This window comes from Neopsephotus bourkii, unplaced genomic scaffold (assembly GCF_033783945.1).
Source record: "Neopsephotus bourkii isolate Nb327-2 ecotype Australia unplaced genomic scaffold, CSIRO-AGI_Nbou_v1 NB_196, whole genome shotgun sequence".
Taxonomy (NCBI): domain Eukaryota; kingdom Metazoa; phylum Chordata; class Aves; order Psittaciformes; family Psittacidae; genus Neopsephotus; species Neopsephotus bourkii.
In genome coordinates this window covers 14674971-14691326 of record NW_026900709.1, presented here as the reverse complement: position 1 = coordinate 14691326, position 16356 = coordinate 14674971, and the positions used below count along the sequence as shown (strand labels likewise).

At 41.9% G+C, this 16356-nt stretch overlaps 1 protein-coding gene across 8 annotated transcripts in view; it reads left to right on the top strand.

Moving 5' to 3' along the window:
• CSRNP3 (cysteine and serine rich nuclear protein 3) overlaps positions 1-16356 on the top strand; it is a 109453-nt gene that overhangs the window by 73364 nt on the left and 19733 nt on the right. For all 8 annotated transcript variants that reach the window (XM_061343561.1, XM_061343570.1, XM_061343587.1 and 5 more), the window contains one exon: positions 1943-2113. In XM_061343561.1, coding sequence (XP_061199545.1) covers positions 1943-2113 — 171 coding nt within the window. The remainder of the gene's footprint in view (positions 1-1942; positions 2114-16356) is intronic.

Genomic DNA, 16356 nt, shown 5'->3' with positions numbered 1-16356 from the left:
AAAGCAAAAGAAGTAATTAGAACTAACTTTTGTTGCTCTGAGGTGAAACTGATATTCTTGCCACCTCAGTCCCAGGATTTCCTACAGACTGCAGTGTTGGCTGAATTATGATTTTCAATTACGATTCTGTAATATGGTAACCCGTTGATTTTTTTTTCATTTTTTTGTAACTCTCAGCTTCATATACTGACCCTTACCCTGCTTGAGCTTCACATCTGGCCAAAAGATGGTTGCAAACCTCTTCATGCTGTTGCTTTTTTTTTCTTTTCAAAGAAGAAAACAGATGTTGGGGCTTGAAGGGAGCTACAGGTTGCATAGGAGACATTGAAACTACTTGGTACCAAAGATACCAGAGCATCTGCTGAAGTGCTGTGGTCACATGGTTAGAATATGGCACCCACATCGTTGGGACTACCTCTGTATTAATTAAAAGGATAAAAAAGATCCAGGCTAAGGACAGCGCTCTCTAGCTTCTGCTGCCAGGTGGCAGGGTACAGTTCTTGTCCACCATGGCTAAGCTGTCAACCCTCTGCCAAGAGCTGGGTGTTCTCATCCAGCCTGCCTGCTGGGAACAGTTCTGGCACCTGCTTCATCCTGCGTTATCCAGGAGAGTGCGAGGTGGCCTGAGCCAAAACTCTGAAATGTGTTAATTGTTAAACAGTATGGGCAGTACTGGAGTCTCTGCCTTATAGCCTTGTCTTCTTTACTCGTAGTCATTTAGCCAGCATGTGTTTGCTTCCTGACAGATTTACTGATTTTTTAAAATGTATAACTGGGGAAATGTTTGTCGGAAAGGGGCTTTGGAAGTTACCTAGTCCAGCTTCCTGGATGGAGCAGAATGCAGCTGGCTTGGAGTTAATGAATCCTAAAAATGGCTGCAAGGATTAAAAAAGTCCTGTTTCAGTGAGGAATGCAAATTTCTTTATTCTTTTTTTTTTTTCCCTTGCTTTCAGTGGGATTTGGCAGACCCCTGTGGTAAGTCCATAGCACGAGGCTGTGTGTCCTCCTCAGCAAGTCTAGCGTGTCCTCAATCCTAGACAGACTTTTTGGTCAGGACTGGTTGCCTCTGCAGTGCTGTGGGTGCTGTGGTGGCAACTGCGTGTCCTCAGAGCACTCCCCAGCTGTTCTTGATCTCTCCTGTTAGTTAAGGGTACACTTTCTCTTTAGTTACATGCAGTGCATGTTTTATTTCTAACTCTGCTGCTAAATTTCTGCTTGCATGCTTTATAGTCTTTTGCTCAACCTCAGGAATATATTAGGCATCTCATTTCTTAATGTGGGAAGGAGAGAATTTGAGAGGCAATTGGTATGTCTAACTAGAGTGGGGAATTTCTGAATTATGGGCATTTATTGAGGACTACATTGGTATATGGTCATTGTGACTTCATTGTCTTTTATCTGTCTGTAAATTGGAATTATCAAATGGAGTTCTTATAGGGGTGATGTGAACACTGATAGGATGACATATATTGGCAATGGCAACTGTGGCGTAAAGGATAATTTCTTCTTATTTAATTTCATCCCTGTTTGTGAACATTCCTTCCTCCTCTGGCATCCAAGACAGGGACCAAGTGAGGATATTTGAAGAGAAGTTTCCACTTTTATCTTGTTTGAAATTTTGCAACATAACCTAGAAATCAGGTGTACTGTTGACATCAAAATGGGGAAAATACTCCCTGAAAGCAATCTGTTACACATTATTCTAGCAAAATAACCATTTCCACACGTCAGGTTAGAGTATGACTCATGATGGCAGTTTTTTTTTATTCTCTATGGCTTCACTGTCTCCTAATAAATTATATCTAATTTCATACTGAACGGTTATTCAAGACTACAAGTGGCGACTTACTGATACTTCTAAGTAAAAATGACTTTGGAGGTTATGACTGCATGTTCTGCAGTTGGAAATTTCAGTGCCTCATTGCCTCTGTTCCTGTTACAGGTGCATGTGACAGCATTGCAGCAATGAGTGGAATTTTAAAGAGGAAGTTTGAAGAAGTTGATGGCTCCTCACCCTGTTCCTCTGTGCGGGAATCAGATGATGACATTTCTAGCAGTGAAAGTGCTGACAGTGGTGATAGTGTCAATCCATCCACTTCTAGTCATTTTACCCGTAAGTACTAACGTTGTGTATCTAAAGAATTCTCCCAGTTCCTCAAAATAAAATCAATTTTATTGTTAAATAAACGTGATGATTTTAAATTGAACAGATGATAAAATGGGTCTCTCTGTTCAGTTTGTGACTTGCTCAGAATGACTTAGGAAACTTCACCCATTTGCCTGCTTCTTAACTAAATAAAACTATTTGTCATTGTAAAAATTTGAAGGCACTTGGAAGCCCCTACCTATTTGTTATTTCATTTATGTAGCTGTTTGTAGTTAACATTGGGAGTTGGGGTTAAGGTACTTCAAACGTGTACTGTAGGAAAAGTGTTTTAGGTAAAAGTTTGTTTATTTTGCTTATATAAGTATACTACAGCCATCAGCTATCTGCAGGATTGTATTGGTGAGAGATCTTCTCCAAAGAAAATAACAAGCTTTGTTTCATTTGGAATTGGGGAATATTGTGTACGCAACACATTATTGTGATAGTTTATATTCTTCATGCAGGGGAGGGTATCTCTGTACTAGGCAACGGTATTAGTCTACAGATCAGAATTTGGTTTTAAGCTGGGAAAGCTACGTGAGCAGCATATTTATCTAGAAAGAATGAATTTACAGTTTATATTTGTAGTTTCCAGCCTTTTTTTAGGTGTTTATACTGTTTTAATAGTGAACTGCATGTTTTAAAAACCAGGGGTTTACCTTTTTCAACTCTGTTGCGTTTAGATCTCCCTGCTGAAGCCAGTTTTCTTAAGACTATGGGCCAGAGAATAGGTGAAGTTCCTCATCAGTGCCCTTATATAGTGTGATTCTTCTATGTGTTAAATATTATGTCTGTAACATGTGTTATGAATATTCTTATAACTGATTTGTCTACTGAATGCTGCTGTGCCTTTTGAGGTAGGCTCTGGATGCGAGGGTCTGAATCCTCTTTGCTCTAGTATGAAATACTCCTGTGCAAAGAGTTGCACAGGCACAACTTTTCAGATATAACAGTCTTAATGTGGTGTATTATGTTTAAGACACAGTGCTAGTAGGGGACCTATTTTATTGAAGTGCCACAAAGGGGTGAGTGACCCAGTAAATCTCGTTGATAGTATTAGGAAATTGCTTGGTGAGAATATTATCTGCATGCTAATATTTTAACTTTTGCATCTGTTTAAGGACTTAGATGGTTATTCGTCATAGGGTGAAAGCAGTCCTTTTACATTAGTCATTACCACCCACACAGAAGACAGCAGTTTTGTTGTGAATACACAGATATTAAAAAGAAGGCTTGCAGTTCAGGGGAGAAACTTGGAAGTTGTAATACATCTGCGTAACAATAAGCTTCAATTGTAGTTGACACAATAAATAATTTAGTTTCTGAATAAAATCTGTAATGGAAACTACAGCATTTCAGTGTTACAATTGATCTATAAACTGAGGTATTTGTGGGCACACGCACATAGAAATTGTACATATTAATTTTTTTAAATACGTATGTATCAGTTGGTGATACAGAAATAGAGTAAATTGTTTGCATGTTCATTGATGCTACTTTATAAAAAGTATTGTTTAATATAAATGCAGCGTACTAAATTCCAAGGAGTCAATACGGAATAATCCCAGTATTATATAAGGCTGGCCAGAAAAGAATTGAAGGGATGGCCTCGGTCCTATATTTGAATAGGCAAATCTCAAGGTCCTTAAGGAAAAGGAGACTAATTTTGGTACCACTGAATGTGGTGGTGTCTAACATTCTGTTTTGCTCTTCCTGTAATGCAGCATGCTTGCAAGAGCTTGACTGTAGCGACAGGACAAAAGGTAATGGGTTCAAACTTAAATAGGGGAAGTTCAGGTTAGATGTAAGGAAGAAGTTCTTTACTGTGAGGGTGGTGAGGCATTAGAACAGGTTCCTGAAGAAGTGGTAAATGCTCCATCCCTGGCAGTGTCCAAGGCCAGGCTGGACAGAGCCTTGGGCAACATGGTCTAGTGTGGAGGTGTCCCTGCCCATGGCAGGGGGGTTGGAACTAAATGATCTCAAGATCCTTTCCAACCCAAACTGTTCTATAATTCTATGATAAAGGTGATAGATTTTCATTTTACAGAGGATGTTGACGCTCAGATGAAGTATAGGATTGAAAAGTTGTTTTATTCATATCTAATTACCTGCATCTTGCATCCAGACTCTTTCTGGATGCATCAGTATTTTGTAACTTTACCAAGGACAATCCGTGTTGCATCTGATGGGGAAGTCAGGCTTTGTTAATTTATTGTTGAAATGCTGCAAGTGAGATTTTGCACCTTCTTCTTTCTTAATACTAAGCCATATCAGTTACTTACATGTTTACACAATCAACATCTACCAGCTGAGCAGTCTTGGAAAAATCCCTTAGCTAACCTTAGGCACGTCTGCTCTGTATAAGAGCTGCACTAAAACGATGAATCCTAGTGATGATACATGATAGTTAAAATTAATATATGTTTGGTATAAAAATTAATCATGTTTATATTTAAAGTAAAAGCAGTAAAGACACTTGGGGAATGCTGAAAGATATTTTTCACTTCATAACTGACAACCTCTAGAAAAAACAGATTTCTGCTGAGGTTGGATTTTATTTTTTATTCTCACATTTTCTTGAGTTTTCATGTGATGTGCTTTGATTTGGGAAAGAATGTTTTAATTGGACAACTGGTGACAATTTTATAGGCACAGGATTTGTTTTCAGTTTGGTTTGTGTCAGTTGACATCAGTTGTGTGTGTGATACTGGATGCTCCTCAGGGAGCTTTTCTTTGTGTACTGTTAGATTTTTTTCTTTTTGAATTCTAGATTTTAATACCAGTATTATCAGAAAAAGCATATTTTGAGTTATAGGAAGTGCTATAAAATGAATTGATCCTATTGATGTACTTGGCTCTGTCTTGTCAAAGCAGAATACGTGGAAATTTTAGGAGAGGAACTGGTTTGAGGTTGTCTTAAGAACCTGAGCGTGCACAAGTCCATGGGACCTGGTGAAATCCGTCTGCAGGTCCTGAAGGAGCTGGTGAGTGAAGTTGCTATGCCACTGTACATCTTATCTGAAAAACCATGGCAGTCGGGTGAAGTTCTCAACAACTGGAAAAAAGGGAAATATAACCCCCATTTTCAAGAAGGGGAAAATGGGTGACCCGGGGAATTACAGACCAGTCAATCCCACCTCTGTGCCTGGCAAAATCTTGGAGCAGATTCTCCTGGAAGGCATGCTAAGGCACATGAAAAACAACAAGGTGCTTGGTGACAGCCAGCATGGCTTTACTAAAGGGAAATCCTGCCTGACCAGTTTGGTGGCTTTCTATGATGGGGCCAGAACTGATGGACAGGGGTAGAGCAGTTGATGTCATCTACCTGGACTTGTGCAAAGTGTTCGACACTGTCCCACACGACATCCTTGTCTCTAAATTGGAGAGACATCAATTTGATCAATGGACCACTCAGTGGATAAAGAACTGGCTGGATAGCCGCACACAAATTGATGTGGTCAATGGCTCAATGTCCGGCCTGAGACCAGTAACGAGTGTCTTGTTTAACACCTTCGTCGCTGAAATGGACAGTGGGATTGAGTGCGCCCTCAGCAGGTTTGCTGATGACACCAAGCTGTGTGGTTCGGTTGATATGCTGGAGGGAAGGAATGCCATCCAGAGGGACCTTGACACGCTTGTGAGGTGGGCTGATGCCAACCTCATGAAGTTTAACCATGCCAAGTGCAAGGTCCTGTACCTGGGTCGGAGCAATCCCAGGCACAGCTACAGGTTGGGCAGAGAAGAGATTCAGAGCAGCCCTGCAGAGAAGGACTTGGGGGTGCTGGTCAATGAGAAACTTAACATGAGCTGACTTCAGTGTGTGTTCACAGCCCAGAAAGCCAACCGTATCCTGGGCTGCATCAAAAGGAGTGTGACCAGCAGGTCGAAGGAGGTGATCCTGCTCCTCTACTCTGCTCTTGTGAGACCTCACCTGGAGTATTGTGTACAGTTCTGGTGCCCTCAACATAAAAAGGACATGGATCTGTTGGAACAAGTCCAGAGGAGGGATATGAGGATGATCAGGGGACTGGAGCACCTCCTGGATGAAGATAGGCTGAGAAAGTTGAGGCTGTTCAGCCTGGAGAGGAAAAGGCTGCATGGAGACCTCATAGCAGCCTTCCAGTATCTGAAGGGGAACTATAGGGATGCTGGGGATGGACCCTTAATTAGGGACTGTAATGATAGGAGAAGGAGTAATGGGTTAGAACTTAAACGGGGGAAGTTTAGATTGGATATAAGGAAGAAATTCTTTCCTGTTAGAGTGGTGAGGCACTGGAATGGATTGCCCAGGGAAGTTGTGAATGCTCCATCCCTGGCGGTTTTCAAGGCCAGGTTGAACAGAGCCTTGGGTGGCATAGTTTAGTGTGAGGTGTCCCTGCCCATGGCAGGGGGGTTGGAACTTGATGATCTTATGGTCCTTTCCAACCTTAACTGTTCTATGATTCTGTGAAATTGTCAGTGTTCATATCTCATGAATACAGGTGTCTTACAGAGGTACTGATACTCACTTGAAAACCACATGCAGATGTGTTGTACAGTATTGAAACTGTTAACAGTGTACACTGAAAGGTTTTTGTTCGTTCTTTAAACACATTCATGTCCCCAGATAAGAGTGCTTTCCTAGGTGGAATATTTGAATCTGTACTTCTAAGGGAATATGGAAACAAAGAGTTCTGTGAGACTTTTTCAGTAAACATGCCAGAAAAAAGCCCGTGCAGAAGAAAGGCTGGCCAGAGTCCTTACCTCTGTAACGTGCCACAGTACCTCTTTGATAGAAGTTATCTTTCTAAGCCTTTTGCTGACACTTTTTCCATTAACTTTTCTCTTTTGTGAGATTGTCGTGGTTTAACCCACAGCCAGACAGCTTGTTACCCACTCCCCCCCCTTCTTCCCCTCCCCCTACTCCTGAGGGAACGGAGAGGAGAATCAAAAAAGGACTGCAACTCCCACGGGTTGAGATAAGAACAGTTTAGTAACTAAGGTATAACACAAATCACTGCTGCTGCCACCAATAATAGTAATGATAAAGGAAATAACAAGGGAAGAGAATACAACACCCCGTCACCAGGTGACCGATAACTTGCCCCCCCCCAGCCCGATCAAGCACCAACCCATACCTTCTCCAACCCTGCAGTCCCCCCAGTCCTTCCGGCTCACTCCCAGTTACATCCTGGGCATGACGTGCTGTGGTATGGAATACCTCTTTGGTCAGTTTGGGTCAGATGTCCTGTCTCTGCTTCCTCCCGGCTTCCCCTCCTCCCTGGCAGAGCATGAGGCCCACAGAGTCCTTGGCCAAACCAAAACATCAGTGTTTTTCAGCTCTGTTCCCAGCTGAAAGGCAAAACACAGCACTGCACCAGCTACCAGGAAAGAGAAAAATGACTGCTACTGCTAAACCCAGGACAGAGATGCAGTCAGATCCTGCCTTCTGTCTGCCTTCCAGTCTGTTTTCATATAAGTAAATCTGAAGTTCAGTGTGAACTCTTCTACTGACTGGAAATGTGGTGGTTGTTTGTGACCTGTAGTCAGCACATAGATCTGTATGTAAATTCTTTAACTTAGCTTTTTTTTAAAAGACGACCTAACATGGCCCTCTGAGCCTTGCTTTCCCTCTCCAATTCACCTGACAGATAACTTTTTAATCACTTGCAGCTATACACCTTTCAGTGCTTCAGCAAACAGGCACTTTGTGTATAAATCTATCTAGAGTAGCTGATGCATCTTCAGTATTTACATAACCCTTGAAACAATATGTACTGGGTCAGATAAACAAGAACCTTTCAGCTATCCCGCTCCATTAGCCTTAAGTTTAACCTGTCAGCTAAATGAGGCATGCAGCTGCTATGGGTCACTCAGGTGGAGCAGAACCACCAGCAGATAATTTTGATCTCAGTAATTAACCCTGTAGTGTGATGACAGAAAATACATGACTGATGGTGTCTAAGTGCTGTCTGTTGACAGTAAACAAATCAAGACAGCAACATATATATATATAGCCTAGGTTACAGGTGTCTTTTTCTGAGTCATGAAACGAAATGACAGTCCATAAAGCATAATTGTCACCAGGTTCATAACCAACAAGTGAATAAATGTAGTATTTTCCTGGTCACATATGTGTGTATATACGTCTGCATGTTTTCCATTCTCTTACCCCAAATGGTGATAGAGTGCCTTCATTACCACTGTCAAGATATAATCCCTGCTATCTTTATTACCTACTTTTCTCAGTCTATTGAGGTCATTTGAGTTTGATTCAGAAGACCATTAGTCACACGGCTGATTTGCCTTAATGGATGCCAAAGTGTATTACTAATCAGTCCATGTACCTGTCCCGTTTCACAGCTTCTCCTCTGTATCACAAAAAGGATGCTCATCCTCAAGTAGCAGTCCAAGAATGCATATATAGTATTAGTCAGGACTGAGAGTATTTGTTCCTTTTTTTTTCTTACAGGTACGTGGAATAAAGGGCATGAGCACAGCTAATGCCATTTCAGTTCCTTTAAACTGCAAGGATGAGCTAGGACGTCCCACCACTGTGTTTGATCAGCTCCACAGCAAGTTGTCTTTGAATACTAAATGCCTGATCTACTTTTCTGATAAAGAATCAAATTTAAGTTGCAGAATTCCAGGCAGTTGAATGACCTAGGAAGACCTTAAGTCCTTTTTTTAAGCCCTTTTTGCTGGTAAAAATTACCCATACAAGATTAATCACAGATGCATCTCTTGAGAAACGTACATTGAGGAGCTGCTGCTTTCCTCTGGCATTTCAGCTGGGCATTTCTGGCCTGGCTGAAACTTTCAGAGTAATGCCTTTATTGCAGAGGCTTCTGTTCTTCACCTACAGAGGCAGGTGAAATCTCCAGTGCCAACTCATCTCAAACATGATCTCATTGCACAGTTTAGTTCCTATCCTCCATCAGTTTTCTGTATCTTGCCATTATCACTGTCATTAGCAAGGTTATCCTGCAGCCAGCCATAATCATAGGTCCTGTCATTCTGCTAATTAGGGTACTATCTTTTAAGAGTGTTGGATGTCTGAGGTTCATTATAGAATCACAGAATGGTTTGACTTGGAAGGGGACCTTAAAGATCATCTGGTTCCAACCCTCTGCTGTGGGCATGGACACCTTCCACTAGACTGGAGTGCTCAAAACACCATCCAACCTGGCCTTGAACTCTTCTGCGCATCCACAATTTCTCCACTCTCACAGTGAAGACTTTCTTCCTTATATCTAATCTATATCTACCCTCTTTCAGGTTAATGTCATTACCCCTTGTCCTATCCCTAGATGCTACAGTAGCTAACATATTGAGATTGCCTCATCTATGTGGCTGTGCAGAACTTGTGAAGTATCCAATCCTTTGAAATCTTTAGGAAAGTCTAGATTCTCTTAAATTTTCTCTGTGTAAAGGGTAAAGTTTTATTTGCTGTGAGATCAATAGCACAAAGCATTACTTGAGCCTTGAGCTTCAGGTGTGTGAATAATTGCTGGTTAATGATAGAAATCTAAATGAGTTAGAAGTAGTGATGCTTACATTATGGAAAAGCACTTAGAAGGTATAGCTAAATGCAGGCATTCTTTTTTCATGGCATCTTGCAACTATTTATGTTGCCTGTAGCCAGGCTTGGAATTTCCTTGTTAATGAGAAATATGTTCTTACTGTTATTTGTTGACTCATGTTATGAAATCCAGACAGCTTGAGAAATTCTTGGGTTTGATTTTAAAGTCAGCTGGGCAGTAAAAAACAAGAAATACAAAGAAATACAGTGAAATGGAGTGCAATGTCTTTGCTCAAATACTCATACAGCATGACAGGGCAGGGTATGCCATGACAGGATCTTTCCTGTTATCTGGAATAACAGTTACTGTAGAAGGAGTGTTCTAAAAAAACAAGGGGGGCTGGGAGGCAGGCTCCCATGGCTTTTATAAGGACTTGTGCGACTGATTGTATTTCTACAGTTTTGAAAAGTTCTTTCCTATAAATAAGCGCATTTCATATGCTGGACAAACAGGGATGGTTTTTGCCTTATATGGTGTATTTGTTGGCTTAGATAACATAGAGTCCTTTTTTTGTTGTTGTTGAAGATGTTCATGGCAGATACACCAAATATGTTTGCAAATTCAAAGTCGCAAGCAGATAGCTGATGGGCAGTTGTATTTCTATCAAATGACTGTTCACAAAAGTCACCCATAAGGTGGGACAAAGGATTGCCTGTAGTCTCTTAGGAGAGTTCAGCAAATACAGTTGCTATGCATGGGTGGTCCTTCAAGGATCCTTGGTAGCAGTTTTCCTCTTCACACTGTTCGGAGCTGGGGCCAAGGTCAGCAATAATAATCTGCGAAACAGCAGCTGGCATTTAGAGTAAAGGGTGAAGCTGAGCACATTTAACTGTCTCCGATTCTCCCCACAGACTGATTATATTTGCAAAATGGAGAAACTGGACCAGTATGATGAATGTCACAGAAAAGCATTCTAGAGATAGAGGGTTTTGAGGAAATAAACCAGTAAAATTCCAGCTCTTAGCATGCATTCTGAGAATTTAACATTTCTGTGAGATTTTAGACAAAACTCTGACATTGAGGTAAAATCTTCAACTAAATTACAAATTAAAATCTCTCCTATTCATGTCAGTCTTGTCTGTGAGCTGGTGTTTTTCAAAATCCTTTTCAAATGTGACATAAATAAGTCTGGCATTTGGGGAAAATTCCCATCGAGTCCCTCCTGTGAGGTAAACCTAGCTTCAGCTTTACCTAAGAGGAAGGTACCGGAAGGATGGAGCAGTGCTACTAGCTACTAGCAATGCTACTAGGGTAGGTGACGCACAGATCTCAAGCTCAGAACTCAAGTAATGCTTTGTGCTATTGACCTCACACTAAAGGTCAAAACTTTACACTTAACATAAAGAAAATTGAAGGGAATCTTAGACCTTCCTAAGGATTTCAAAGGATCTGATACTTTCCCAATTCTGCACTCCAAAAATAAAACTTTCTCCCTGTCCTGTCCAATTTTCGTGGCTCAATTCCTGCCTTCCTGAGCATGCATTTTCTTTAAGACTGCCAGATTCAAATGTATTTTAGAAAATACCTCCCTGCCCCCAAGCCCACATTTCTTTTGGAGCGTATATGGTGTCACAGCATTCCCTTCTAATGCAGATTTCCAGCATGTAGGAAAAGCATTTCATCATTAAGCATTTAAAATTTGTTAATTTAGTGTATGGAAACTCTTAGAAAGATGTCTTTTGGGAGGCAGTTGGGTAGAAGGAGAGGTAGGAGGTAGATGTAGAAATAATTTCTGGACTATAACATTTTTCTATGTGAAACTTGCAGAGCAAGATGGCTTTTTTAAGTGATGTTCTGACCTGGATTACCATGATGGGAGGCTTTGCAGTTCTGTGATATTAGACTTCATGAAGCCTGGCGTGGGAAAGTCAATGGAGCAGGTGGAGGATAGTATTAATCCTTCTTGCCATAGTGGTTTATATGGCACTAGGAGTGTGTAAAAAACATCCAAAAAGAAAAGCAGCATTTCCTCTGGTCTAAGATAGGGCTTTAATCCAAAAGGCTGCTTCATACATGGTTTTTCCAGCCTTTTGAAGTTTTCATGTGCGTAGAATATTTCTGCGCTGGTGACAATGAATTGCTTTGCCCTCATTGATGCAAGAGTGCTAGTAATCTGCCAGCTAGCCATATGGTTCACATTTATTTTAATGTGCCTTTGACATCAGGAGAATAGCTGAGACAGCAGAAGAAAGTGCTTATGTCTTGGAGTTCAGCCAGAACTGAAATCATTTATGTTTCATAATCAAAGAACTACCAGCTTTCTCAGTGAAAAATGTTTGAAAAACACTATGGGCTTAAAATGTCATTCCTGTCAGGATTTTGTCAAATTAGGAAGCAGGCTTTCATGGACAAATATAGCTGCAGTGGGATCTCTTCTGGAGTGGGAGATTTTGGGTTCTGTTTTCTAAACACACAGAAGTGCCCACTGTGTCTTTCACAGGTATGCCAGTGCTGTACCTCCACTGCCCAGAGAGGAAAATGAGGATGTTCAAAGGCAGAAGAAAAGTGGGGCTGTGTAGTACATTATATGCATGTGGGAGCAATTCAGGAAAACTTTGTTTTGAGTCCACCAGTGCATTATTACTGTTGCTTACCTGTTTCATTGGTTATAATTTATTCATATACAAATGAGACTTGGATGATTCTCCATAAAGATACCCTGGACTGCTAGTGTAAATATTGATTTTCCCCTTTGTAAAAGTACTTTTATTGGGAGTTGGATGGGCCTGTGTTGACATTTCTTACCAAAACACAAGAATATATTACAGATACAGCTCACACCTACTTGCAGAGGTCAGTAGTAATCTCCTCTGCTTCTAGCATCCCACTCCATGCTTTGAAAAATACCTTGGTGGGTGGAAGGGAGAGGAAAGAAAGGCGCAGTTTCAGAAGTCAGAGAGCTGCTTTGAATAAGCTGTAGAAAATGGGCTGCAAATAAAATTCTTCAGTCTCCCAATAATATAGAAAAAAAATTGTTTGTAGTACGAAAGCAAGTACAAAAGATCATATGAGTGTGAACGTGTTGGTAGAAATAACTTGATGGCAACTATTGTTTGAAACTAACTCAGCAGCAGGACTTGGTGATTTCTTCCATATACCTACAACACCGAGGAGGCAGTCTCTAACCACAGTGTTCTAGTCATATTTAAATAGATTACAAAAATATTGACAGTGATTTGTTACGAATCTGTGCCTTGCTGCATCCTTCTTCACCCTTGTCTATTCTCACATTCCTCTGGACGTACGTTTACCCTTTTTTGCCTCATATATTACTTTATTCTCTTATTAGTTGTTGGTGGACATTCTCTAACCTCATGTGACTTGAATGGCTCTCATTTTTCTTGCCACCTTCACTGCAGAGTCTTTTCCCAACCCCAGGAAGTATTTCCTCGCTTGCTATGTTTGTTTGCTGACAGAATTCCAGCCCAGATCAGTGCTTTGTACAACATACTTTGTCCAGGATCAATCTGACAGGGAAGTTTTGTTGTCAAACAGCTATGTGTAGTATTTGCCTTTCTCCCATTGATTGTCATTGTGACAGAGATGTATGAGAGGCAGCAGCCTAAGAGAGAAAGAACAGCAGCCATGGAAGATATTTTACAGGGCAGTTTTATTGCTTAAGGCTATTGTTATTTTCATTATAGCTGTATATATATATATATTCATTTTTACATTGATACTTTCTTCAGTTTTGAATTTTAAGTTTTATTTTTAGAGTATCTGAAAAATGGGTTAGTGTGGCCACACACACACAGTGTGTTATGTGTTTCATGCACACATATGGGCCGCGCTGTCTGGAAAAATGCATTTAATGCACTTGATCAAGTACCTTTAATCTTAGAAAAAAATTAATCTGAAGAACACTGTCTTTCTGGTAAACTATCTTGTATGCATTACTTTTAGCCACTGGGTGATAGAAATTGTACTTTTCCATAGGTAAAATGCTACCATTTTAAATTGCAACCATTTAAATAAGAATGTTGGTAATAACAGTTACAACTTAGTGTCCCAGTGTAGGAGGTGGTGCATAATTTATCACCTATGGGAACAACCATAATGATGTTTGTGTGTTTATTCTGGTTTTAATCTTCTGATAGTTGGCGTTCCACATCTAATAAACCACAGGTTGGGTAAGACAGCCTTAGAGTCAAGCCTTAGTCTGTGCAATCTGGATGAGTGGTGGTGTGGGAGAGTGGTAATGTGTGGAAAAAGGTTGTCTTGAATTAGACAAAGCTTGTTCCATGGCACTATGCAGCCTTATGAATAAATCACTGAAATGACTGCTGAACAGTTATCTCTATTGTGTACTACAGTCACTGACCAAAAAAGGACCTTACTGAAATACTGAAAACTGAAGGGCTATAATGAAAAACTTTGGTATGTAGTGTTTCAGCATTCTGCAGGTCTCTTAAATTCTGGCAACCTTACATTACCTATATGTTCAATATCCAAAAAAGTACATATGCCAGGAATTTGGAATGGAAGGTTACAGACTCTTTAGAAAAGACAGGCCTGGCAGGCGCGGAGGGGGAGTTGCCCTTTATGTTAGGGATAGGCTGGAGGGTATGGAACTCTGTCTGGGGACTGGTGAGCAGTTAACAGAGAGCTTGTGGGTCAGGGTTAAAGGGAAAACAGCTATGGGAGACATTACTGTGGGGATCTGTTACAGACCGCCTGATCAAGAGGAATCTGCGGATGAAGCACTCCATAGGCAGATAGGAAAAGCCTCACGCTCACAGCCCTCATTCTCATGGGTGACTTCAACCACCCTGACATCTGTTGGAATGACGGTACACCCCGGCACAAGCAATCCAGGAGGTTCCTTGATTGTGTGGAAGACAATTTCCTTCTGCAAGTAATAGAGGAACTGACAAGGAGAGGTGCCATGCTTAACCTTGTGCGCACCAACAGGGAAGGGCTCATTGGAAATGTGGCACTGCAGGGCAGCCTTGGATGCAGCGACTATGAGATGGTTGAATTTGAGATCCTTAGGACAGTGAGAAGAGCGTGCAGCAAGCTCACTGCCCTGGACTTCAAAAGAGCAGACTTAGGCCTCTTCAGGAACCTGCTTAGTAAGGTTCCATGGGATATAGCCCTAGAGGGCAGGGGGGCTCAAGACTCTTGGTTGGTCTTCAAGGATCAGCTGCTACAAGCTCAGGAGTGTTGCATCCCAACTAGAAGGAAGTGCAGCAGGAGGGCCAGGAGACCTCCTTGGATGGATAAGGAGCTGTTGAGGAAAATTCAAATGAAAAAAGAGTCTTATAGAAAGTGGAAACTAGGACAGGCGGCCTGGGAAGAGTACAGGGTTATTGTCTGGGAAGCCAGGGACCAGGTTAGGAAAGCTAAGGCCCAGTTAGAATTAAACTTGGCTAGGGATATTAAGGATAACAGGAAGGGATTCTACAGGTACATAGCAAATAAAAAACAGATTAGGGAGAATGTAGGCCCCCTCTGGAAGCTCTTGGGTGAACTAGCTACACAGGATTTGGAGAAGGCTGAGGTTCTGAATGACTTCTTTACCTTGGTCTTCTCTAGCAAAGGCTCTGACCGCACCGCCCAAGTCTTGGAAGGCAGATGCAGGGACTGTGAGAATGAAGACCTTGGGCCCATTGTAGGAGAGGAATTGGTTCGAGACCATCTTAAAAATCTGAACGTGCACAAGTCCATGGGTCCTGATGAAATCCATCCGCGGGTCCTGAAGGAGCTGGAGAATGAAGTTGCTAAGCCGCTGGCCATCATATTTAAAAAATCATGGCAGTCAGGTGAAGTCCCCGACGACTGGAAAAAGGGAAATATAACCCCCATTTTCAAGAAGGGGAAAATGGATGATCTGGGGAATTACAGCCCAGTCAGTCTCACCTCTGTGCCTGGCAAAATCTTGGAGCACATTCTCCTGGAAGGCATGCTAAGGCACATGAAAAACAACAAGGTGCTTGGTGACAGCCAGCATGGCTTCACGAAGGGGAAATCCTGCCTGACCAATTTGGTGGCCTTCTATGCTGGGGCTACAGAACTGATGGACAGGGGTAAAGCAGTTGATGTCATCTACCTGGACTTGTGTAAATCGTTCAGCATTGTCCCACACGACATCCTTGTCTCTAAATTGGAGAGACATCAATTTGATGAATGGACCACTTGGTGGATAAAGAACTGGCTGGATGGCCACACACAAAGAGTTGTGGTCAATGGCTCAATGTCCGTCTGGAGACCAGTTACAACTTGTGTCCCTCAGGGATCGGTGTTGGGACTGGTCTTGTTTAACATCTTCGTCGCTGACATGGACAGCGGGATTGAGGGCGCCCTCAGCAAGTTTGCCGATGACACCAAGCTGTGAGGTTCGGTTGATACTCTGGAGGGAAGGAATGCCATCCAGAGGGACCTTGACACGCTTGTGAGGTGGGCTGATGCCAACCTCATGAAGTTTATCCGTGCCAAGTGCAAGGTCCTACACCTGGGTCGGAGCAATCCCAGACACAGCTACAGGCTGCGCAGAGAAGAGATTCAGAGCAGCCCTGCAGAGAAGGTCTTGGGGGTGCTGGTCGATGAGAAAATGAACATGAACCAGCTTCAGTGTGCGCTTGCAGCCCAGAAAGCCAACCGTATCCTGGGCTGCATCAAAAGGAGTGTGACCAGCAGGTCAAAGGAGGT